Here is a 25,417-nt window from a genome sequence, read left to right on the forward strand (position 1 = left end):
CTCTCCAACAGAGAGATGGAGAGGAAGTGTGAGAGAGGAGAAAAAATAAATTATTATGATGCCAGCCATCGTGGGATGGCATGGCCTGATTTAAGAAATGCACACAGAAATGTGTGTTTACTTTGCTTTATTAAAAGAGCTCAATAAAAATGGATATGCATGGTAACTCATTGTATATTATTACACATTACTGTGGGTATAAGAATATGTGCTCCTGCATTTCACAAGGCCCTTAGGTGCAGAGAGAATGTCTCAAAAGTTAAGCACGGGAGAAAGAGGCAGATGTTCCCACCACCTCAAGAGATAATCAGTCAAAAAATGCTATGACTTTTGTTTTTGTTTCCTGCAGATATACAACAAAACTCTCCCCCTTACCCCCAGAGCATTTTAAGAATGTAAAACTTAGCAGTGATTTCACTGAAGCTGCCATATGTCTACATGATTCTTTCATTGCATTTTGTGTGCATTTGTTTTTCCTTTCCTCCTGTGTGTGTGTGTGTGTGTGTGTGTGTGTGTATGTGTGTGTGTGTGTGTGTTTCTGTTTCTGTGAGTGTGACGAATGTTTAAAAAGCCTAAGGGGCCAGTCTTATGAAGAGCCCATTACCCATTCTCCCATCAGTCCAACCCCTTATGTTTTCAGATTTGCAGAGGTGTAGAGATGGTATCCTAAGACATTTGGAAAGTCAGGAAGCTTTTTAATGCACATTCCTCTAATCTCCTCAGGGTGTGATCTGAAAGATTTTACTGCTTTATCCCTCACTGCCCTTCAGGCCACTGCCTCGATGTTGACTTTGTTCAGCTGGGCGAGGGGGAAATTCTTATTTACTTCTCTATCAAGCACAGACAATATGGAAATGCAAAGAGAAGAGGTGACAAAGAAAAAAAACAATTCATTATCCTCAAGAAAAACAATGCAACAAAGACAATCAGATTCTGCTTTCATATATTATGCATTGATAGATTAAGAATGTAATTGAATCAGCCTGTAACACAACTGAACAATTGCAATTTAAAAGCTATAACAACAGAAGCACTTGGCATTATTGTTATGTACATTTCAGCTTAATCATGCACAACACATTCCAGCTGATTTGCCATATGCTGTTTTAATTGGACAAAGGAAAATGAGAAAACTGCAATTGTGCGAATGTCCAGCATGAACTTGCATACTCAGGCACACTTTGGCTTTCCATTTTTATGAATCTACAATGCAATTCTGCCTTTCAAAAACCCAGTTTCTGCCTGTCAACCATCTCGGCATGCATGAGTGGCTTCCATAACCTTCTTGGGACACTAACCTTCCTGGCACAGAAGATGTTGTTGGACAATGCAACTGCCATTCAGGCTACAATGATCTGAAGAGCTGCAGCAATTTCAAAGAGTGCTCAGCCAAAGAGACCTCATACCCATCCTGGCCCCACAGGGCATCAGAGAGTGACAGGTGTACCCCACCACACACTAGCAGCAGAGGAATCCAAACCCTCCACTTCAGTACAGGTGCTCTAACTGCGAGCGCACCGGCTCCACCATGGGTTTATTCTGGTTCACCTGCATAGCCTCGTTTCCCCACTCCTCAATCCTGCTCTCGACCCTCAATTTGGCACACATTCAGACCAATCATCTCAGCCAACACCAAATGGCTGTGAAACTCAAAGCACAAGTGTGCCACCTGCTGTTTAGGGCACGTAAATGCCTGAAGTCAAAGCAGGGAGAGTCTGACACCTGGTGGAAGGAGGACATCAACAGTCAAATATGAGTATGTAGACCAGTATGGATAGATAAATTGACACATAAATCCTTGATATATATATATATATATATACTGTATACAGTACACTGGCTTTGAAGTGGTAAGATAAAATGTTTCACGTAAAAAATTAGAATGTGTAATTCAAAATTGTGGCATTAATGAATAGAATTGAATTGGCAGTAGTATGCAAAAATGGGTGTCTTTGGTATCAACTATCAGGCAAACAAAAAGGAAAACTGAAGAAAACAAATATGAAAACATCTTACTTTATCCTATATGACATGGGAGTTGCCATAGGCTCACAATGACAGGTAATGTGCAATGATATTGAAATGTTTCAGAGATTCAGAGAGATTTCTTTGTCATGATGTGTCCTTTTGAACCACATCAAGCTAGTTATTATAAAAAGTTACACAATGGTCATTGCTGTTAATTTCTCATAAGCATATGGCAGGATATAACATACATATTTATGGCGTGGTTATGTTTGTCTCATGATTAGGTGTTGAGGACCCAGAGTTGGTGAGACCCTAGAAGTGTTAGGTTACTAAGAACTAAAATGAATAGCATCCTAAATCACAGTAGGCTTATTTGTACTTACCACTAGATGGCAATAAAGGCCACATTATTGTTTACAGGCACAACATGGGGTGGACTTGTTAAAAAAGTATTATAGTCACAACATGTAAATAAGACAAAGTTGGAGTTCTTTTGTCACTTTTGGGAGATAGGTTAGTTGGTTCTGCCCACCTCAATTAGCTTTACTAAGCTAGGCTAACGGTGCGTCAGACAGAGTTAGTGCACACACAGAGACGAGAAGTATGTATAATCTTATCTAACTCTGAGGAAGACAGTGAATAAGCTAATTTCCCAAAATGTTGGCGTGCATGGTCCAAGTCTTGGTCCATGTCTCATGCTGTACATAATGTTACTATACAATATTTTGCCTACAATACTAAGCCTTTGAGAATCACCCACTCACCCTGACAGATGTGCACTGGGCAGACATTGACCAGTGCATTGGCTATGATGTGACGTATGATGTGATGACCTAATACTAATAAAGGTAAAATATTGTATTAAACTTAAATGGTCAGTTTTTTCTTATTCAAATAGACAAGTTCAATATGGATTCATTTCAATCCATTTCAATCAGCATCAATCATTTTAAGCAGTTACTGGACCCTCTTGTTTACAGGCACAACATGAGGTGGACTGTTGTTAAAAAGCGTTATACTAGTCACAACATAAATAGGACAATAAATAAGACAGTAAATAGGACCCTAAGATATACTTAGACTCACAGCATGGTATGGTAACAGTGGTAACAGGACCACCCATGACCGCAAAGCTCTGCCAAAGGTGTTCACATACACACACTTTTAAATTACTACTATTTCATTTATTATTTAAAGTTTAGCTGGCTCTTGAGCATAAGAAATGTCATTACTGATAAACTTTTTCTATGAGTACATGACAATAAACTTCAACTTGAACTCTCTGCGGGTGCGCTCACAATTCCCAAACTTGTGGATGCAGATGGGTAGGATGATGTAGGGTACATACATTAAACACAATATTATCTGAGTTGGACAGGAGATTTAGGCTTTTTTTTTTTAAACAAAGTCTTATGTTCAGAACAAATGAAGGCCAGAAGTATGCATGACATGTGCCCCATGTATGATCATAATCATCAAGCCCAACTAGTCACTTGATGTTGCACATTGTACCCTTGGACAAGGCACTTCATCTGTGTTGCCTCAGTCTACTCCCCAAGCGCCCACTGTGGTATTCTGATGAGCGTCTGTTGTATCAACCAGCCATAAACGCTAGGCCAAATTCAAGACTCTTTTCCTCAGGTTCCACATTGGTGGAATGAATGGTTTTGGGTCTTTCAAGAGGTGTCTAAAGACATATCTGTTCAGTTTACACTTAATTAATTGAGAGGTTCTTATAAGTTATGGTTTGTATGGTATTTTTTTATGTTTTTGACATTGCATATTGATATTGATACATTTGGGGCAGCCGATACTGGTTAGCGCTTCAGACTTGTAACCGGAGGGTTGCCGGTTCGAACCCCGACTATTAGGAACGGCTGAAGTGCCCTTGAGCAAGGCACCTAACCCCTCACTGCTCCCTGAGCGGCGCTGTAGCAGCACTTATACATTGATGTTGCATTGACATTATTGTTTTTTTCCTTTATGTAGTCTAACCAACTTTTTAAAAATATTTACAGTTCATTTTTAACTATTGTATCGTTTTATATTGCAAGTCGCTTTGGACAAAAGCATCTGCTAAATTCCATAACCATTACAATAACCACTCAGCTGTAGGCCTAAATGGGCAACGGTTTCGGCTAAGGCTTGTCCTGCGAAGGACGGCTGTCCCATCCAGGGCAATTACTCTCTATGACTTTCATGGGTTCGGCACTGCAGAAACATAAGCACCAGCTCTATAATCCTCCGGTACAAGGAATGGACTAACACATACATATGCAGTGCTCCTTTATTACAATCTTTTGCACCCTTACTACCAGGTTGTAACACAGGATAGACCTAAACTGTAACTTAGCAGAGTTATGAGCCACATCACACAATATGCTTTAAAATGTTTATTGAACTAGAAGAACAATACAGAAAACAGTCTTTCTTTCTGTTGCTGACCACAACTGGAATCCTCTTTCTGTTTAACATGGGTGTAAACATGTGTGTGTGTGTGTGTGTGTGTGTGTGTGTGTGTGTGTCATTAGTTTCCAGAAACTAAGTTTACCAGAATTTAGTTTCCTAAATTCCCATGATCTTTTGCATCAACAGTGTTTGGGAAATATATCAAGTTGTGCTTTTTATTATGAGGAATTTAAGTCATTATGAGGAATTTACTCCTTTGATCCTTTGATAAAAACTTTCAATTCAACTCAATTATTGTTGCAATGGTGTGCATTTAACTAACTAAAACACTGATTCAATGTCGTAAACTTTGGCATGTGGTGGGTAGACAGCAAAATGCTCCAAAATGCTGGTGGATGCCCTCACCTGGAATATGGTCAAGGTAACCATTGAGGAGAAGTTGACTTAAAAAGACTTAAGAGACCTAATTGCACGATTGTGCTGTGCTCCCTAGGTAAAATTGATTTCTCAATCAATAAAAATGTATTGGCACACCTGTAACACATAGTCATCCAGTATAGGCTTTATTGCCTAACTGTGTTGTACTGTATATCTATGCATTCCCTGCTGACGGCAGATCAGTCTACTGCTATTGTCCATTGTTCAGTTGTGAGATACAGTATGCTGATGCTGGCAAAATTAGTTTTAGTGAACTTCAGTTACGGTTATGGAGTTATTGGTACTCAAATCAAATATTAGTTTTAGCTTTAATTGAGTAAATAAATAAAATCAAAGAAATCAATTTCCTCAAATATTTTCAGTTGGCTTGACTGTTTGGGTTTACAGTGGTAGGCTAGGTATAGGCTAAAACACAATGTCACTTATCTGAATTCATTGGATCACAACGGCAACTTCCCTCAGTTAAATGCACTATTATGCCTACATTCAGAAATAGTAAAGTCAAGTCAAGTCAGCTTTATTTATATAGTGCATTTCATACACAGAGGTCATTTAAAGTGCTTTATATAAACAAAAGCAAACAGGAATAGTTGATAAAAGCATAGAAGGGCAATAGTCAAAGAATAGTTTAAAAAGTAAAGAATAATAATAAATAATAAATATAACCGCAAGCGGTGATTTACGGGGTCCGAGCAAAACAAACATGAGGTAGCATAGCTTTTTAGTTTTACAAATGCTTTGATTGTTTGGGCCCAATTGTTCAAAAGAAACGTGATCGGATTTTAGTTACCGGATTTCGGCTAACGGATTGGATCAAATCTTGAAAAAAGCTTGTTCAAAGGGAAACAATGATCCTGAAATTGGATTAGATCATATAATCTATTCTTGGTTTTGATCTGGATAAAACCTTCACTTTGTGGTTCAAAACTTTTGAGTTGGATTGGAATAAATTTGATGCATAAAATTAGGATTACCCTGTGCTGTAACGTTACAGTGTGCTAACCTCCACAACCTAATAGTATTCTAACAATACCCTATTCTAGTGTGCTAACCTCCACAACCCAACAGTATTCTAACAGTAGTATTCTAGTGCGCTAATCTCCACAACTCAATAGTATTCTAACAATACTCTATTCTACAGGACTATGCATTTGTCATGGATAAGATGAAGGGTCTGATTATGGAAGGCAGTGTTTCCCACAGAATGGAATTGTATTTGTGGTGGTAGGTGAAGGGGGGTGGGGGCGGGTTCTGTGTTGGAGTCAATAAGATGAACAGCCTATAATTATGCAGTTATACTTGCCTTGCACGACAAGTCCTGACAAGTAGCTGTAACGTTATAGTGTGCTAACCTCCACTACCCAACAGTATTCTTAACAGTATTCTATTCTAGTATGCTAACCTCCACAACCCAACTGAAGGAACTGTAGGGGGCGATGTGGGTCGAGGTAGAGTGATTGTGTGGCGAGCAGGCAGAGCTTCGGTCAGAAGGCTCAATGGTATGGAGTGATGACACGGAGATGGCAGGTTTCGGTGCAACACAAGTTAACTTTATTTGAGTTTCAATTCATCTTTTCTTTTGTTCTTTACTTGTATGTGTGCTGCATCAAAGAGGAAACAAACAGAAAATGGAGTAATCAGTGAAATGGGGTAAATCAGTACAGATCCCAACTCACAAACAAACCAATTGGCATTTGAACAATAAACTGAAATCATATAAGGTACAACTAAACAATACTTGACATCCAAAGTCAACCAACATCACCTAATCATCTCTCACATGGGACTCCAACACACCAAACCAACAAACAAAGACCTTAACTTTACTCATGATGGCAGAGCTACTCTACAAACTGATAAACATCACAAAAGTCATAGTGAGGGTCATTAAAGTGATGACTTACATTAACTCAAAGACGCACACAGAGCAGGACCCACTGGAGTGCTGGGTTGAGATGAACAAAAGAGTGAACTGAGGGCGAGCAAACAATTTATCCTGGTCTGAGCCCCTGATCTGGAGCTACAGGGTTTTCCAGCAGGTAAACTGGGTGTGGTTAGGTGGCAGAGCCAAACAATCCTGCAATTTCTCCACAGCACTTTCACCTCAAGCCTTCCTTACACTGACAGACTTTGGAAAGATTTGGAAAAGATTTTTGACTACAGTCTCAGACCCTCTCACATCTAAAGACAAGTAGTAGAGTTTTAAGTCACAGACTATGATTTTGCAATGACTAGGGATCTTGCAGGGTCACTATTTACAAGACTGCAACACGATTCCTTTAAATCATTACCCATCGTGCAATAGATAAACAGGAACTGAAAATTATAGCCTACTAAACTCAAAGTCGTATTTTTGTGTTTCTGCAGCATTTTTTCATGCGTGACATCCTTAACCGATATGGAGTTGTTCTGTCAAGTGGAAGAGCCGACTAAATATGTATAAGAAATGACAAATATTATAAGAATAACAAATAATTATAGGCTACAGCTGTGTCGGAGTCAATAAGACTTCAATTATACAGTTATACTTGCCTTGCACTACAAGTCCATATTGACAAGTAGCTGTAATGTTATAGTGTGCTAACCTCCGTGCAGCATTCTATTGTAGTATGCTAACATCCACAACCCAACAGTATTCTAACACTAATGCTTCAAGTGGGATTTGAACTTTCAACCTAAGGATCACCAGTACAAGGCATTATCCCACTGAGCCACTGTCAACCCTACATGTTGGCCAGTCACACATAGTAATAATGTGTATTGGTAAACACACAACAAGAAAAACTCTAAGCATACATTTGATATAAAATGAAGGGCTTCCCTAAAAGAGTAGAGATGAACACTAATGGATGACATATAAATATGATAGACGTAATGATGAAGGAAAAATAGTAAACAAAGAAGTTCCCCTGAATGTAATCGATAGTCCCGGCATTCTGATTCTTGGCAACTGATGAGTGTGAATGTTGATTGGCTGATGTCATTCAGGTGCTGTTCAATGGTGTGAATCTTAAATGACAAATCCTAAAGCTCTAACAGGGATTCGAACACTCAATCTAAGAAACACCAGGCATTATCCCACTGAGCCACTAACAATCATACACATTGGGCAGTCACATTCACATGGTGAAAATGTGTGTTGGGAAACACACAAGAAAAACTCCAAGCATACATTTGACAATAAAATGAAGGGCTTTCCTGAAAGAGTACACCTGAAATCTTTTTGAAATTCTGGGGCAATTAGACATTTGTAGAGAAGAACACTAATAGATGAAATATAAATATGATAGACTTAATGATGAAGGAAAAATAGTAAACAAAGAAGTTCCCCTAAATGTCAGAGTGTCTCGGCATTCTGATTCTTGGCAACTAATGACGTGTGTATAATGTGTATGTTGATTGCCTGATGTCATTCAGGTGCTGTTCAATGGTGTGAATTTTCAATAACCAATAGTATTCGAGCTAGAGCCTAAAGCACTACCGGGGATTCAAACTCTAAACCTAACAAACACCAGCACTAGGCATTATCCCACTGAGCCACTGACAATCCTACATATTTGGCAGTCACATTCACATTCACATGATGAAAATGTGTGTTGGCAAACACACAACATCAAGAAAATTCCTAGCATACATTTGACAATAGAATTAAGGGCTTTATAAAAAGGAGTACAGATCTGAAAAATGTGCACTGTTAATGGTATCCACATAATGATGGTTGTATGGTTGTTCTCCAAGGAAAAAAATGTACTCATATAGGAATATAGGTGATATAGGAGAAATGGGCTGAGTGGTCGAACTTTATTGGTCTATATCTCTGAAATGGAACAACATATCCAAATTATTTTGATAACTTTTGTGAGGCTTTGTCTAAACATTGTCTGTGAGAATTTTGGTGAAGATTTGATAATTTTTGAAGCCTGTGAAACTTTTTATGATGTTTGGCCTTTCACTGAAATTGTGGCAAAAGTAAACATTTTTAGAGCATAAGACCAGGGTGAAAAAGATGCATCTAAATGTAGAGATTAATATGATGAAAGAATTTTGAGTCTAGGTCAATCTGGTAAGGAGAAATAAGCATTTTTGACAAGAGCGCCACCTTTGGGTGCAGTACCCAAATTTTGGGTTATGGGTAGTGGGGGGTACTGGTAACAATACTTGAAAATGTGAAGTTTCTTGGACTTACGGTTTATAGGAATATAGGTGATCTAGGAAAAATGGCCTAAGTGGTCTAACTTTATTGGCCTATATCTCTGAAATGGAACAAAATATCAAAATTCTGAGCAATAACTTTTGTGAGGCTTGGTCTAAACATTGTCTGTGAGAATTTTGGTGAAGATCTGATTATTTTTGAAGAGTGTGAAACTTTTTATAATGTTTGGCTTTTCCATGAAATTGTGTCAAAAGTAAACATTTTCAGACCATAAGACCGGGCCAAAAAGATGCATTTAAGTTTAGAGATTAATATTATAAAAGAATTTTGAGTCTAGGTCAATTTGGTAAGGAGAAATTAGCATAATTAACTTTTTTTTCAAATAGCGCCACCTTTGGGTGCAGTACCCCAAATTTTGGGTTATGGGTAGAGGGGGGTACTAGTAACCATACCTGAAAATTTGAAGAGTTTTGGAGTTACGGTTTAGCCTGCAGTATGACTTTTACAGAATTTTGGCCAAAAATGAACGGTACAGAAACAATAGGGGTTTGGTATAGGTGCAGCTACCCTGCTCGGACCCCTAATAATAAGAAGAAAACATAAAAGACACAAGGTGATAGTAGGCCTACATAAAACTAAAAGCATAAAAGGGCAATAATTTAAAAGTGTTTAAAAAGTAATAATTTAAAAAACAACATAGAAACTATTAACATTTTAGCTGAAAGACTTTCCCAGATTTAGACATGTAAAAAATAAGTGATCATGCAGAAAGCATCTGAGAAAAGTTTGGTCTTAAGTCTAGATTTGAAACTGGTTACAGTTGGAGCAACTTTGATCTCATCTGAAAGTTAGTTCCAGAGTTGAACTGCATAGCAACTAAATGCTGCTTCACCATGTTTAGTTCTAACAGTAGGTTTTATAAAACAACAAGTATTTCTCCTGAGGCCTGAGAGGTACTGAAGGTGTGTACTGCAGGTAAGTTGGTCCCATTCCATTTAGTGATTTATAAACAAGCAGAAGTGTGTTAAAGTCAATTCTGTGACTTACTGGAAGCCAATGCAGGGACTTAAGTATTGAATGTGGTCTCGTTTTTGTGAGAACACTAGCCACTGCATTTTGTATCATCTGAAGCTGTTTGATAGTCTTATCATGCATTCATCCCTACTGGAGATGAATGCATGAATACGTTTTTCTAGATCATGTTTAGACATTAGCCCTCTAAGTTTGGCAATGTTTTTGAGGTGGTAAAAAGCTGATTCAGTTATTGCTTTCATGTGGCTGTTTAAATTTAGATCACTGTCAGTTATGACACCAAGATTTCTAACAGTATCCTTTGCTCTAGTATGTGTTTCCTCTTTTTTACAAAATATACTTCAGTTTTTTCTTTGTTCAACTGAAGAACATTTTGAGACACCCAGTTCTTAATCTTGTCAATACTGACAAAGAGATTCAAGGGGACCACATAGCCATTAGGCGAAAGAGCTAGAGGCGAAATAGCCTAAGTTAAAATTATTTTACTTGTCAACAACATTCAATAGGCCTATACAATATTCAAAGTTGGGTTACATTCAGCATAATCCTACCTACAAATAGGCTACATAAGTAGAGGTAGATAATACAATTGGAGGTACCACTGAGGCCTTGTTGTTCGCTTCTCTACCTTAGTATTTATGATCAATTGTTATAGTCTGCACTGGTGTATATTTATACCAAGCAAGTTCGAAGTCAGAGAGAGAGAGAGAGAGATGGCGGACGTAGCGTTAATACTTTCAGATCCAGAAGATCTGGTCGAGCTCCCCCTATTGCTCCATGTTGGAAACAGACTATTTTGAAGTTTAATTGCAGAGCTCCGCCTATGAGTGTCGCGATTGTAAAATTCTTTAAGCTGAATGTGTATGCTGGCTTCATAAAATGTTCAGCAAGAAAGCGAGTAGAAGAGAGGGGAGGGGAGTGAGCAGATAGAGTAAAGCCAGCCACAGTGCCAGACAGTCGGCTTGAGCTGCGACCCAGTGGAGGTGATGATGGCGGCAGCTCTCGAGAGAGGAGGGCTTCGGGCCGCCTTCCTGAACCCAGGCAGCGGTGGTGGTGGCGGACCAGCACCGACAGCCGTCCCGGCTGGAGCGGGTGCCGGGGCGCTCGTCCTAGGTTCGGCTGGTAACGCCCCGATGCCTGTTCCCATGAACCTTTTTGCAACCTGGGAAATAGACCGTTCTTCGCCAAGCTGTGTTCCGAGGTAGAATGCACAGAACAATGATATTTTGCTGAATTATACTTGCTTCTCCTTTCTCTCTTGAATTTTGATAAGGGAATTTGACATGAAGCTGAATAACTTCTGCAGATGTGTGGGTTTGTAACGAAGGGATGGTCGAATTTCTGTGTCACATCAATAATTGGTTTGACATTAAATTTGTTGGGTTGGAGATCTCAAATCATGTTGAGGTGAATTAAGTTGAAGTCAATAATACTCTCCAACGTTAACAGCGCATGTTCGGTTTTCTGTGTTGTGAGTGAGGGAAGTCCCTTTAACAATGTAGGAATGACGTTGTAGACTAGCCTACTATATGAAATCAATGCTTTCAAGTGAGAAGTTTGCAACAGCGTGGCAGAGGAGGTGTGACGACTGTTTATAGTTTTGCTAACAAAAAGCTTGTGTAGCCTATTTAGAAGGAGATCTGGTCAGTCGCGTGTTTGAGTGCATATCAAATGATAGCATAAAATGGAATCGTAAGCTACGTTGATGTTCTGTTCAGCTCTTAGTATACCCGTCAAAGCACTTTTGCATAACGATCCAGTATTGTGTACAGTAAGGCTACTGTCTTTTCTAAATGATGAATGCGTTCTTGATTATGATATCGGAGGCTTGAAAGATAGCAGTTTGTTTAATGTACCAGGAGTGATGCGTGTGAAACATATTAAGTGTGCTTTTAATATATTACTCTACCATGTCAAATAAATCTATTTGGCATGCTTAACGTAGGCTATGCTAGTGCAAACAATGTTGGAAAGCTCTAGGACAGTGCACATTCTTCAGATGATGTTTTGTGATTTAGAGAGGCCTTCATGTATTTTGAGCTTCAGGCCCCGACACATTTTCATATGGTTCTCATCTACACAACAGAGAGAGTAGATTTGCCACATTCCCCTTTCATGCCGTTTGCCAACAACAGCAGTGTTATGTTTCTCAATTTCGGACTTGTGCTTGGATGTTTTGGCAGGGCTGTGTCAAAAGGAATAGAATGTCTTACACTGATATTGCTGAGCTGGTTTGTGTGGGTCAGGAACTCTCTTGACATGGGTTGGCAGCAGGTATGTCAACATTTGATTGGTATCCAGTGTCACACAAATTCGGCATGGGTGATGCAAAAATTCCCCCACCAGTTGTATGAGTATGCGTGTGTGTGAGAGAGAGTGAGGAGTGCATACAAGTGTGTGTGTGTGTGTGTGTGTGTGTGTATGTGTGTGTGTCTGTGCGTGCGTGTATGTGCGCGTGCCAGCGCACACGCGCGTGTGGGTGTGTGTTTCCAGAGTTGCCCATGGCCCTGCTGGGATGGGCTGACTGACTCCCTGCCTGGGTAATCACATTCAGAGATCCAGTGTTGTGGGTACCTGACCGGTATCCTCACCGGAGCGGCAGGCACATTAATCAGCTTTGACCTAGATGTGTCCCACTGCCAGTGGTAGAGGAGGTGGAAGGAGAATGTGTGTTTGTGTGCCTGTGTGTGTGTATCTATGTGTGTATATGTTACCTGGATGTGGCAGGAATCTGGATTGAATACACCTTAATCCAGCATGAGATGTAGGGCAAAACAGCAAGTTACTCCGTACCAGTAATTTAACTCATGCTTTTTTGTGTACCGTGGTTGGTTTGCTGTCCCCTCAACTACATCTCAGGTTGTTGCACGTACAAAGAAATCCCAAGAAACCGCTCAGCTGCACTCTCTCCAACCCTTGGTCACGGGGAATCACCTAAGTCAAGAATAAATGATTCATGCGGCTTGTTTTTATGAGATTTTAATTGCTGTGTTTACAGCCCAACAGCCCATTATTCCTCTCGGCTAGAGAGAGTGTGCTTGTTGTTGTTTTATCTGAGCCAACAGGGGGTCAAGGGATGGGTGCTCTTTATTATGATCTGCTTAAGGAGCTGGCGCTCTGCGGTTGGTGGCCTGTGGCGCACAGAGGGACCCCCTGCAGATAGCTGCATCCATTAAGCCAGTGGGCCATGTATGCATTGCTCATGCATTGCCCCCCCTCCCCACCCCAAATGGTCCCTCTTTGTGTTTTACACTGTTCAGCTTTCAAGTGTATTTAAGGTGAGGAGATGTGCCATATCATAAATTGAATCTGAATTAGCATGTTGACAGAATGAGGACAGCAAGCCCACATCTGGTGCTGCATAAATAGCTGTTTGAGAATGAGAGTTGGCAGCGACAGTGTCTGTATTTTTGTTGAAATATTTACCATTTGGGGAGTTTTGAATGCTCTGATCATGAAACTGAGGTAATTCTTCTCTTAAATCGTTCTTGTGTGGACAGATGCTTGGATTCATCACCCTATCATGGTCTTATTTCAGTTCATAATAATTCATTTATTTATTTATTCGTTATGATTTATCAACAATGTCCGGTGTCTGAGGCTGAGTAATGTATGGTTAATGAAGTCACACATAGTACACATAGACAGACCCTGTACAGTAGTTGGGGTCAAGGCTCTGGGTTTTGTTGAAATGGCATTTCCAATGTCACCTTCCAGGGAGTGTATTTCATGTCTTTCTTGAGGGATGAATTCCCTTTTGACTCGCGGCAGAGCGACCCTAACCCCCTCTCCATCCTCTTCATATCCATGTCCCTCCAAATAACCTTGAGCAGGAGAAGAGCACAATACTATAAAACACCCCCTTTTATGGCCTCCGCGAAAAAGTGACAGCGGCCATTCCAGTGTTTCTCTGCGTTTTCACTTATGTGCTTCCCCTGAAGAGGAGGAGTAGAAGGGAGGGATGTAGCAGTGTTGAGGTTTTAGAGGGAGCCTGAGAGAACATCATCACACATTCCTCTTTGACTCCGCTCAACTGCTAGATGGTTAAAGAGCATAGTATTTGTCGCTGTGATTGTAGATTCTTTTCAGTGGTCTGACACACAAAGGAACAGGTTGCAGGACTGTCTGAGTGGCTGCCATCATATGATTTGGACCGGGGTAGAGAATGGGTTGAGTAGAATCACTGTTGTAATTATCATATCATGATGTGTTTATAAGCTTGCTTGGCAAGTGGCATTTTGAGTGCCTGGCAATTTTAGACTAAAGTGGATATTACATGTCAATAAAGTGCAAAGCAGTATTGAATATAGAGTGCACAATGCTCTTCAATGATGGTCTACTTGCATCTGCTGTGTAATCTTCAGAAATTGATGGTTGTCTCTGACAGTGTTACAGTGATCAAGCGAAGTAACATGCAAGCTGTTTTAGCTCTGCAAGCCCTGCATTTGGTGTTCCTCTGTGTGCTCCTGTCCTGTTTTCTGCTCAGTGTTGGGCGGAGGGGTTTTTCCCAAAATCAGAACCACATTTTCTCCCCCAATGGTTTTGAAGGGAGCTGCAGATCTGGGGGATTTTTTTCTTCTGCAGGACCAGGCTCTACAGTCATACGAGATGAATGTTCACGAAAATGCATGGAGGAAGAGTCATCATCCTGGCCCGGCGCCAGCGGGGGAAATCGAGCCTGGCCTAGCCCAACCTAGGCGTCCACACCAAGGATTAGCTTGGTCTGCTGCCCTGGCATATTTTCAGGGACTGGGCTTCTAGATGCATCTGTTCCTGCATGGAGCACATGTGGATGGATGTTTCCAGCCCCTGGGTTTGTAAATGATATCTCCTCTGTGAGTTACAGACTTGAGCCACGCCTCGAAAAAACTATGCATTGATGCCCCAGCAAAGACGACCAGTGACGTTCACCTGACACGCACACACACATGGGTTTTGGTTACACAACAGTTAATGTTTGTCTGGCTCAGAGATACTCTCTGCATCCTCGGAGGGAGGCTCACGCCTCATTGTGTTCATTACCTTATAAGAGAAGAATGAGAAAGTGATGAGGGAGCAAGCTGTTCCCAGCCCTGAAGAACAGACGGCCGGACCGACAGCCGTTGTTTACACTTCAGATACACATTGTGGTTTCTCACTCTTCGAGACAGTGCCTCAGAACACTGACAAGGCAAGGTGATTTGCAGAAGCTCTGGTGACAATTTTTCCACTCCACCAGCACAATATCATCATCTCATTTCACCATCTCTTGTCGAGCTCTGAATTCTTCATAGGCAGTGCCATGTACCTCCAAGGCTAGTTAAAGTTTGTGTGACTTGTCAACAGCCTTGTGCTTTACAGATCCACAATGGAGCATTTGAGACGGCAGGCTGAATTGGTACCGTCTGTCTTTGACAGTGAGCTCCTGGCTGAGGTCACTGGCGTGTCTGGGGCAGTTTGCACACCTTTTGTTCCGGTGGCGGTGCCATCGCGTGCTTCACCAGTGCTCCTGCAGCGTTCAAGCACAAGCAGCCGTGTAGCGCGGAGCCCAAGATGGACTGGATTCACACTTGGCTGAATTCTCATTCAAAACTAAGTCTCTGTGGAGGCATCGTTTCACCACCTCTCTCAGCAGCACCCCTCCTCTCGTTTGCCAGCGTCTCCTTCACTTCATCCCTCTCTTTTTGAGTCTTTCTTTCGCGAACTGGTATTTATATAGTTGTTTTAGTATATACAGTGTAGTTGTTTACACAGGTAATGCCTGATATCAGGAAAAAAACAGAGTCCAGGAAAAAAGCTTTATGTAAATTCAGAAAAAGTTGGACATCCTCAGTGACTTCTGGCTATACATAGTGTATTTGTTTAAGAATGATTAAGGCTGCGAGTCTTTGATGAGGAATCCATTTGTGCAATCAAACTGAGTTACTTGCACCGTTGGCTGTCCTTGCTAGTTTTCCTGCCTCCATAATTCGACGCAGATTATTGTGAAAGTCCCCTGCCGATGTACCAATTAGATGCCAAACACATGGTGAGCTTTTGCAGTTATGAAAGGCCTCTTGGTCACAGAGGATGGAATATTAGCAATTATCCACAGGGCAGGCTTTTCATTTGCTTTTCCTTGGCCTTTTCATGAACCTTTTATTTTGGACAGGGACTTAATGTACATATACAAGGAGGCAGGCCTTTGCTCATTAATATTGTCCAGATCTGAGGATCATTATGACAGCTTGCTTACTTGCTACATTGCAATTTCAGGCTCCTTTTATGAATGCTAGGATGGGGGTCCCCAGTGTGCTGTGTATTTATGTCACGGATGGATTTTTTTTTGTAGACAGGTTTGATTGACTTGTTCCTCTTCCCTATGGATACTGTAATCTCTTCTCCTAACGTCGGTAGATTTCCCGTTGTCCTCCCGCTGCCCTGTATTGTAGATATATGAGGTCAGGATGGGGGAGTTCTAGTCCTGACACAGTATATTTGCCTTAGTGTGTGATCTTCTTTCTCTTCACTTTTGTATACTGGCTTCAACAGCTGAGTAGCGTTCTGAAAATGTTGCTGATTATTTGCTAGAAGACCAGGGAGACACATAAAGTGCTAGCTTTGTTTTATTTTCTTGCCGATGTTTCTCTGAAAAAGCCTACTCATTTTAAAATCAAGGAAAGCCCACTATAGTAAGCAGTGATACTTCTTACTTAATACAGTTCTTTCTATCCTCTTCACACACTGAGATTGTTTCATGTGGTTTGCTGCATGCAGAGATGAGAGCTCTGTTTTTAGTTTTATATAGTTTTAGTCAATGCCATGCTATAATAGGGTTGAAAGTCGGCCTGTAGCACTGGCCCTCACTATACCTTGGCGTCCTGAAGTCAGGGGTGAACACCTTTCGGCCCACAAGTTGAGTGGACTGAGAAGTTGCAGAATTACGGTCTGCAGCAATGTCTTGTATCAGCCTAAGTCAGATCAAAAGGTAAGGGAAAGCAGCCATCTAAACAAACAATGAACTGAGTGTGTTGTTGTACATGGAAATTAATTAATTTGTCTAAATCGCATGACTTAATAGATTTAACATGACAGAGCAAGATTAGCATTAAATATCCTCCTGAAGCTATATTTGCCTGAGCAGTTTTTTGCATTTTGTTTCCTTGATTGACTTGATAGTCACATACAATTAATGAATATTCATGCTTGAAATATAGGTTAAGCTGTGCATGTTCATAGCCTCAGTGTGCTTCTAGTTTATTAATATTGTCAAGATGTGTGTAAATAGGCCACATTTTATTCCCCAAAGATACAAAAGTCTAAGTCATAAATTAGAAAGCTTGGGTCAACAAAGACATGGCTGAGTGCCCTGCAAACCGATTTTGAGATCCAGAGCAATCAGGGAACTGTGTCACGGCTTGCTTGCTTTCTGTGAGCCTCCATTTATTCTCTGTGTGATTTACATGTAAGTTGACCTGGCTAAGAAAAGCCTTCTGGTGTTACTTTGGTAACAACCTATAAATAAGAATTTAGCTAAATTCCTCTCACCTCTCCTTGTGTGATTGTGCAGATACTTAATCAAGTCTTCGTAGTTCTATAGACACCATCTGGAACTAGTTCTTGAACAGTTTAATCCACTCAGAGAAACTTTCTAGGGTGAATGACTGGCTGTCACTTTTCTAGTTATATTGTGTCATTCAGTTTTGTTTTTATTTATTATTTAAGCTTTCATGATGTCCTCAGTGCTTATGAAGATTATATGACTGTTGTCTCACATGCAGATTATACACATGCTTCCCTTCTGGGCATGTCAAAGAAACAATTGAGGGATTATGGTGTGTTTTGTCAATCTCTACAATACCAACTGCCTTGGCATGAGCAGAAGAAAGCATGAGACCAGCATGGCTGGCCAAATGAATAGAGTACGCACAGAAAGCAGAGAGAGAGAGAAGCTATACTAGTAGAGGCTATTTGTGGAGTCAGACAACGTGACTCATATTCAGTGACATGGTACACATTTGTGTCCAAGTCTTCCTCACTGAAGCTCATACTCTAATTTCCCAATGGATCTCACAAATTACGCTGAGGGCTGTCGAGTGCTTTTTTTTGCCAGAGTTTGAAATAAAGGTAGCACACTCTTCTAGTTAGTTGCTCAGGATAGAATGTTGTCATGTTAATTCAGATACCGGTAATCAAAGATAACTCAGAGATTGCAGGTTTTTAGAGTGGTATTTTAAATGTAAATTAAGCTTATATATATGGTACAGTGCAAAAGTCTTAGGCACCTTACATGTTTTGTTTCAACAATAAGGACCATATTGTTTATTTCTCACTTTACTAATTAGAATATGACCAGAGCACAGGAAATACACAGTAGGCCATTTAAATACACATAATATGTAGTTTTTGTTCTGATAGTCCAATTTCAGTCTCAAGCTACCATTAGATTTGTTGTTTAGCAGTGTTATAATGACCAATCACCCAAGGGGAAAACTCTTCCCCATCCAGCCCACTGATGTGCATGCCTGGCCTGCCAGAAGTTGCTGGTAGATACAGCTACGATGGGGGTCTCGAGATCAGCTGCTGACTTGACCGTGGCTCACCCTAAAACTGACGCTGCGGTGTGAAGAGCATTTTGGCATGGCACAAAGTGGAGGAGCCACCTGAAAAGTACTGTACATCTCCGGTGACTCTCTTCATTGTATTCCCAGGTGGCCATGCATTTTCCACTTAAAGGGCAATGAACTCTTCCAGCTGTAGCTTTTCACTGAGGTCTTTGATCTGTCAAAGAGTCATCAAGCCTTCCTACTTCTGATACAAATGAACCAGTCAGAACCAGTACAAGTGCCAACCGGTTTCAGCTTCCCCCTTGCGAGATTGGTCATTATAACACTACAAAAACAACTAATCGAATGGATGCAAAAGACTAGAACCTGAACTAGAAATTCCATTTTTATATTCCCTCTATCTTCTGTTTTAATTATAATAAAGACAATGGTGGTCATCATAACATTACTCATCATAACTTTTGCACAGTGCTGTACAGTATACGTAACAAAGCAAAAGCAAAAAGACAGTATATAGAGGGGGGTTCTTTTTTATGAAATAGTAACCAAATACACCATACTGTCTTTGTGGTAGTCCTATGCCTTATGTGCAGGATTCAGTGGAGTACATTTATTCAGCCTAGCCCCCTCAGTGAGCGTGCTCTGTTGCGCTGTTTGTTGTGAACTCGAACAGGGTTGTGGGCTGTTGTGAGCCTGCAGAGCTTGAACACGTGCCTCAGCAGTGTTTACTCACCTCGCTTTCTGCCTCTATGAACGAATGAGTGATTGAATGAATGAATGAGCAAGTAGATGAATGAACAAATGGATGGACAGACAAAAAGATGAGGAGCTGTAAACCACCCCCTCTGCAGCGGGAATCTGAACTCAGTGTGTCTGAGTCACTCGGCACAGCACAGAGAAACACAAAGGTGGCTGTTAGAGTGAGTCAGTCACTACGGCTACAGCATTAGCTGACCCACATGCTCTGCTCTGGGGAAACCTGCCGACTACGCCAAACTAATTAACTTCCAGGACATTGGCTCAAAGAGATTTCTTTGAACTCAGTGTTTGTGAGGTTTGGTTTGTCTGCTGCTACAGCTCTAATCCGTCTGTACACAGGTGGATAATATTTGGATAAGATATCTGGGATTGAATCCGTTGTCTGTTGAATAACCCCTCTGAGCATCATACTCATGGAGTGGGATTTTTTCCCCCCTATAGTCTTGTTAGCAATTTTTGTAATCATGCTCCAAAATGTAAATCTATTTTTTTATCTATAGCTATAGTTTTGTTCTTGGAAGTCTGTATCTCATTTTATAAATATAGCTAACCTCTGGTCTAATGAGGACATTTAGATAAAGCAGAAACCAACAACAGACACCAATTATGAATCCCTAACTGGAATATTTGATTATAGCAAAATAAATAAATGCATGTGGGGAAAAGTGGAGAAGAGTCTCTTTATTTAATGTGGTTGATCTGGAGACGCCCCGTTTGGTTATTGTGCATCTCCGTGAGGATGCTGTGCTAATCTGATTTCATAACTCCTAAAGAAGATGAGCCAGTAATCTGATGTTGTGCAGAGGGCCCATCTCTTTTAATCCCCTTTGGCTGGATGCATCAAAACGGCATGGGTGCTCACCTGAGTGCTCTAGGAACATAAGTGGAACTACTGTATATTCATACTGTATGCATCAACAACACATGCTATAGTCAGCATACACATCTTGTAGTCAGCATACAGCTTTCAGGGAAATAGGGTGCTGCTGCAGTGTGTACACCAGAGGCTATGTGGGCATGAAGCAGGGAATAGAGAAGTACTTGCTGTTGTTTTTTACAATTAGCCCCTTAACGCTTCTCCCAAATTTAATCAGGGCTTTTCCTGTCATTAACTAATTTTATAGGTCCTATTAAAGTCTTTTTTATATGGTCCACATTTTTGGTAGTTAGCTTTTGTAAAACCAGTTTTAAGTATTCCTGAAACATAACCCAGGCAAGCAGCCAAACTTAGGTATACTCACATAGTCAACTCATATTTTAGCATTTTTATTTTTATCCATGAAAGCAATTTTGGTGCCGTCAGAAAAGCTGACGCTCTGTCATCCTTTCAAAGGAGATTTTCAGAGGTTGTCCTCCCACTTTACCAGATGTTAGTTTTATGCAGATTTATTTATTTATTTTCCTCCTCTTTAAAAAAAAGCAGCCGTGACAGTATGCAGCTGAGTTTTACTGCATTCGGTCTGGCACACAGCTTAAAATAATATACCATAGATGGATGTTCTATAGAACTGATAAAGAAGATAATAAGCCCATCTGACAGTTGACCCAGCGGAGGCCTCTGTTAATTTCATTTAGTCCCTTATCTGACCTGACCCCAAGGAACAATTTACTGTTTGTTTATCCTCTCATCATTAGTGTTTTCATAGGCCAGAGGGAGGAGTATCATTGCGTGATGCTTGCATTAGCTAGCCTTCTTGGCTGGCAATTCTTTTCCCCTTTTTAATTACTGTGCCAGTTGTCTCTCAGCTTGAGGTCCTGCATATAATTGACACTCTCGTTGAGATGGATTTGTTCTTGCAAAATGGGAATGCAGTTATTTGCTATTTATATTTGTCCTCTTGAAAGTATTCCTGGAATTGTGCTTTGGATTGATCTCTATGTGTCTATGTGCTTCTTTGTGTGTACACACTACAATGTTCTTTGTTTTTGTTATCATCATGGTCTTTTCTGCACTGCGTTGAGTCCTCTCTCTCACTTTCCCTCTCTCATTCTCTCTCTCTTTCATTCCCTTTCTCTCTATCTGTCTGTCATACAGCCCCCTCCTCAGCTCTGATGCTTGTCAGAATTTGCCAGTGAATATCAGCCCACCGATTTTATGAACTACTGCTGGCCAGGTGATTTCCAGTGTTTAGGCCCGCACCTAATCACCAGGGTTTTTATGTTATGCTCAAATCTTATGTCATCACTTTCAATGCAGAGCTCATTTGGACACAAATTGAATGTATTTTAGCTGCTCTACTGTCCTCTTACTGAAAGACAAATACCCCTGGCTTACACTACTGGTCAAAAGTGTAGAGTCATTCAGACAGAATGCCAGCTGAGATCAGTTGCATTATTTTTTTTAATCAGGGCAGCAGTTTTCAGATTACATTATGTGCTTACATCATTGCAAAAGGGTTCTCGACTGTTGTAGAAAGAAATGGCTGATTTAAAGCAATATCTACATTGCCCATTATCAGTAACCATTTATCCAATGTTCCAAAGGCACATTCTGTTTACTAATCTGATATCATTTTAATAGGCTAACTGAGGACCCTTTAGTGCATGTATGGCTCATCAGAATGCTTTACTGTGCTGGCTTATAGCTTTCTCTGCACAGTTTTGTGTTCTAGTCAGATGGATCTCCTTGGGAGATGAGTGAGATTCCTGTACACCCCACACAAAAACAGCTGTGGTTACCCAGTGTGTACAGTTGGGTGGCGGGCTGAGGCGATGTTGTTGAACAAGGAGAGTTGTGCGAGTGAATGGAATCGATTCCAGCAGGAGAAAGAAAATATATTTTGTTTCCCCCTTCGGTGAGCCTCCGTGCTTGGGATCTTTTGGTAGATGGGGGTGAAAAGCTGTTCCAGACTTGCAAGAAGATCCTCCCTGGGAACAACTGTATGGCCTACATGCACCCCGTGCCAAAAATTGAAACACACGGAAATATAGACAGTGCAGGAAGACCTGTCAAAACAAGCAATATTTTGACCGAGTTATCTGTTGCTCTCAGTCTCCCTTTTTGTTTGTTTGTATCTATCTCTCCTCCCCTCTCCCTCTCTCTCTGTCTTTCTTGCCTGCTGTCTCTGTATCTCTCTGATATGCTCTCTCTCTCTCTCTCTCCCCCCTTTCTCTCCGACACTCTCTCAAGCGTGTTTTTCTCTTTCTCTTTCTCTCTATCTCCATTCTTCTCTTTCTCTCTTCACTCAGGCATTTCCTGAGCTATGTGTTCCAGAAGCAACACAGAGGCTGTTTATGTCAAGAAGGGGAAACAAAGTACTGGTCTCTTCTTTGCTCTTTTAGCTGTCCAAAATTATGCCTGAGGACAAATAATCATGTGGCACCCACTTCCGCGGATCTTGTGCTGTGAAGATGCATTCTTTACCATTTGCAGTACCAAGCACATTCCATTCAGGCTACAATTCTATCAAGTAGGCAACTCATTGACATCTGTACTCTATTCAACATCACTGGTCTGCACAAAGGAATATCAAGGCCAAGAGAATAATAAAGAACACAGTCTGAATAGCACGAGAAACATCCAATTGACTGATTGCAATGATGTACTTTAGCTGTTTTTCACATGGTTGTGTTTATGGATGCAATATTTCGACAAATATACTTGGGTAAAGGCAATTCTTTCTTAACCTGAATATTAGCTTGAACAGTGACGTGCACTTGTGGATTCTGAATCTGGAAGAGCCATGCTTTCTATTTCGGACCAACATCAGCACTGATCTGCATTATGGACAGCAAAAGTACAGTGCTCTTCAAAGGGAGGCCGGGAACAAGTGTAATCACAGATTAAAAAGGGAATTTCATTCAAGAGACTTGTGGACTGTGGTCAGGTCATTAGTGGGTCAATCCACACTGACCCATGCTAGTCCGCTGTTAGCTTGTAGAGATTGTTGACGTCACATGTTTCCCAGTTGCATAGAACATTGATGTGAACATGGTATGGACAGCTAAAAGCCTGACCGAAGACACTAGGGCATGTATGTTCACTTGGATCCAATATAGTTTACACAGGTCTTGAATTTGTGCATTTGTGCAAGAAAGAGTATCATTTTTTGTTTTTTTTGCTTCTTTGATTGAAGAGTGTTTTCCTTCATTAAGCATCAAACGATTTTTGGGACCTGGTCTTGTAATATTTATATTGTGGAACATCTCATAAACTTAACCAATGTGTCACTAAGTACTGTGCTTTAGTTCATGCTTGATGCTGGCAGTATTTAAAGGTTATTACTTGATCATTGAAATTCAAGCCTTGCAATGTGTTGAGAGGTTTAGTGTGTTGTTGCAACATAGACTTGTGTCTTTCAGGCAGTGTTTGTGTGGATGTCCATACAAAATGTCAGTGTCCTTTTGTAAACCCTGGGAGGCTAAGCACCTTAAATGCTGTCTGGTGCCTACACCTACCTGCCGTGGTAGTCGTGTTGGCTGTTGGTAAGATGCTTGTCTGCAGCCTACTGCTATTGCAAGTACACATGGGTTGACCTGTCAATATTGCCACCATGTTCTCTAACGCATGCTGACTTTATCAGACCTGAGAAAGCATGTAGCTTCATTGCATTGCTCACTAGTGTTTGTGTGTGTGTGTGTGTGTGTGTGTGTGTGTGTGTGTGTGTGTGTGTGTGTGTCTCTGTGTGTGTGTGTGAATTCAGATTTTTATAATGAGATATATCAGAAAGGTGTAATTGCATTGCAGAGACAATCTCTTCAGATCCATACCAGGCCCATGTGCAGCTTAATCTATCCACAAATCAGAAATGTTTTACAACACACTATTCCTCACAGTAATATTACTTCTGGATGAAGTAACTAACATCACTGTCTTATTTTGATCCAGAATGTGTAGCCGCATTACAAGGAGTCAGTGAGCTACAGTGTTGGAAGTAAAAGCCAGTGTGAAATTGTGAAATTATAATAAGTCATTGAAATGCATGGAACACCAGACTCATTCCAGTGGGAGCTGGCTGTTTCGGTCTGGTCTGCATAAGTGATATCCCCCGCACCGTAACTTCCCAGAGGGATGAAAAGAAATGCTGTTAACCTGCTGAGGTTTGTATTCCCTCTGTTATTGATTGCCGAGCATCCAGCTTTTTGTCTTTCCTGTTTTCTTTTTTTTTTGGGGGGAGGAGGAGGGGTGGGGTTCAAGAGCATTGCTTACTGAGCCCAAAATCTCCTGACTCAGATGAAGTTTCTGAAGAGCCTTAGTTAGCAACATTGCAGTTGGCAGCATGAACACTGCGCTCCACTTGTTCCTTTCTTGCTTTCTTACCATTTCTCTTGTGTTGGCCCAGTGGCCCCAGTGAGAGTGACCTGATTCCTCTGTTGGCCATTACAGTAACTGCTTAGAGGCACTTTTTCAGCATGGACTCTAAAACTCTAACTTTAAAACTACTAAAAACAATGTTTTAATGAATAATGATTCGTTAGTCAGTAATAATAAAGGAGCAAGGTGGACATTGGTGCAATCATAATTGCAGCACTAGGTACAGTAATGACTGTAATCACTTTAGCATAGCGGTTGTTACAAAGCAGCAGGAGAATATAGTGATGTAACCGGCCCGTTAACCGTGGTTGTTTGGATCCAGTGTAGCAGAAGTGGGTTTTCAAAGGTTGTAGGGTCAGTCATTACCAGTGTTGCAGTTCTAGATGTGCTGTGTTCTATAGTGTGTGCTGTATAAGTCCATCCTTTCTAGTCTGACTTTTGTGTTGCATCTTGGAGTTAAAAGTGTGTGTGTGTGTGTGTGCGTGTGTGCGTGTGTGCTTGTGTGTGTGTGCATACAATGAAAGTCATACAGAGTGTTCTTTTACCCCATGTCTTTTAAACTCACTGCTTGCAGTGTAGTACTGTGAAGGCATTTCTGCTCCCCTCCGTGGAGGAAGATCTGTGCAGACAGCTGTTAAATGACTCCCAGATTCATTCAAGATTGGAGTGTTGCATACGGATGTTCCCTGCCATGCCTGTCGATCCGTTTATGCATAAAGTACCAGTAAGGTGCCTCTATCGATTACATAACATGATATCAACACAGCACAGAGTAGCAGTGTGCCTTGTGTCTTGTCATGTATTTGTACATGAGGTGAGAATTCAGCATTCCCAAAGGTACAGAGTTAATTATTCATTGCCTGAAATCTTGGTGCAGCA

The 25,417-nt window shown here is 40.9% G+C and overlaps 1 protein-coding gene across 2 annotated transcripts in view; it reads left to right on the forward strand.

Moving 5' to 3' along the window:
- The first annotated feature begins 10,904 nt into the window (after positions 1–10,904).
- The window catches only part of LOC125311490 (phosphofurin acidic cluster sorting protein 2-like), a 67,259-nt gene continuing 52,746 nt past the window's right edge, over positions 10,905–25,417 (forward strand). For both annotated transcript variants that reach the window (XM_048269593.1, XM_048269594.1), the window contains exon 1: positions 10,905–11,201. In XM_048269593.1, the coding sequence (XP_048125550.1) occupies positions 10,987–11,201 (215 nt within the window). In that variant the 5' untranslated portion in view covers positions 10,905–10,986. The remainder of the gene's footprint in view (positions 11,202–25,417) is intronic.

Source organism: Alosa alosa, chromosome 18, assembly GCF_017589495.1.
Source record: "Alosa alosa isolate M-15738 ecotype Scorff River chromosome 18, AALO_Geno_1.1, whole genome shotgun sequence".
Lineage (NCBI taxonomy): Eukaryota > Metazoa > Chordata > Actinopteri > Clupeiformes > Clupeidae > Alosa > Alosa alosa.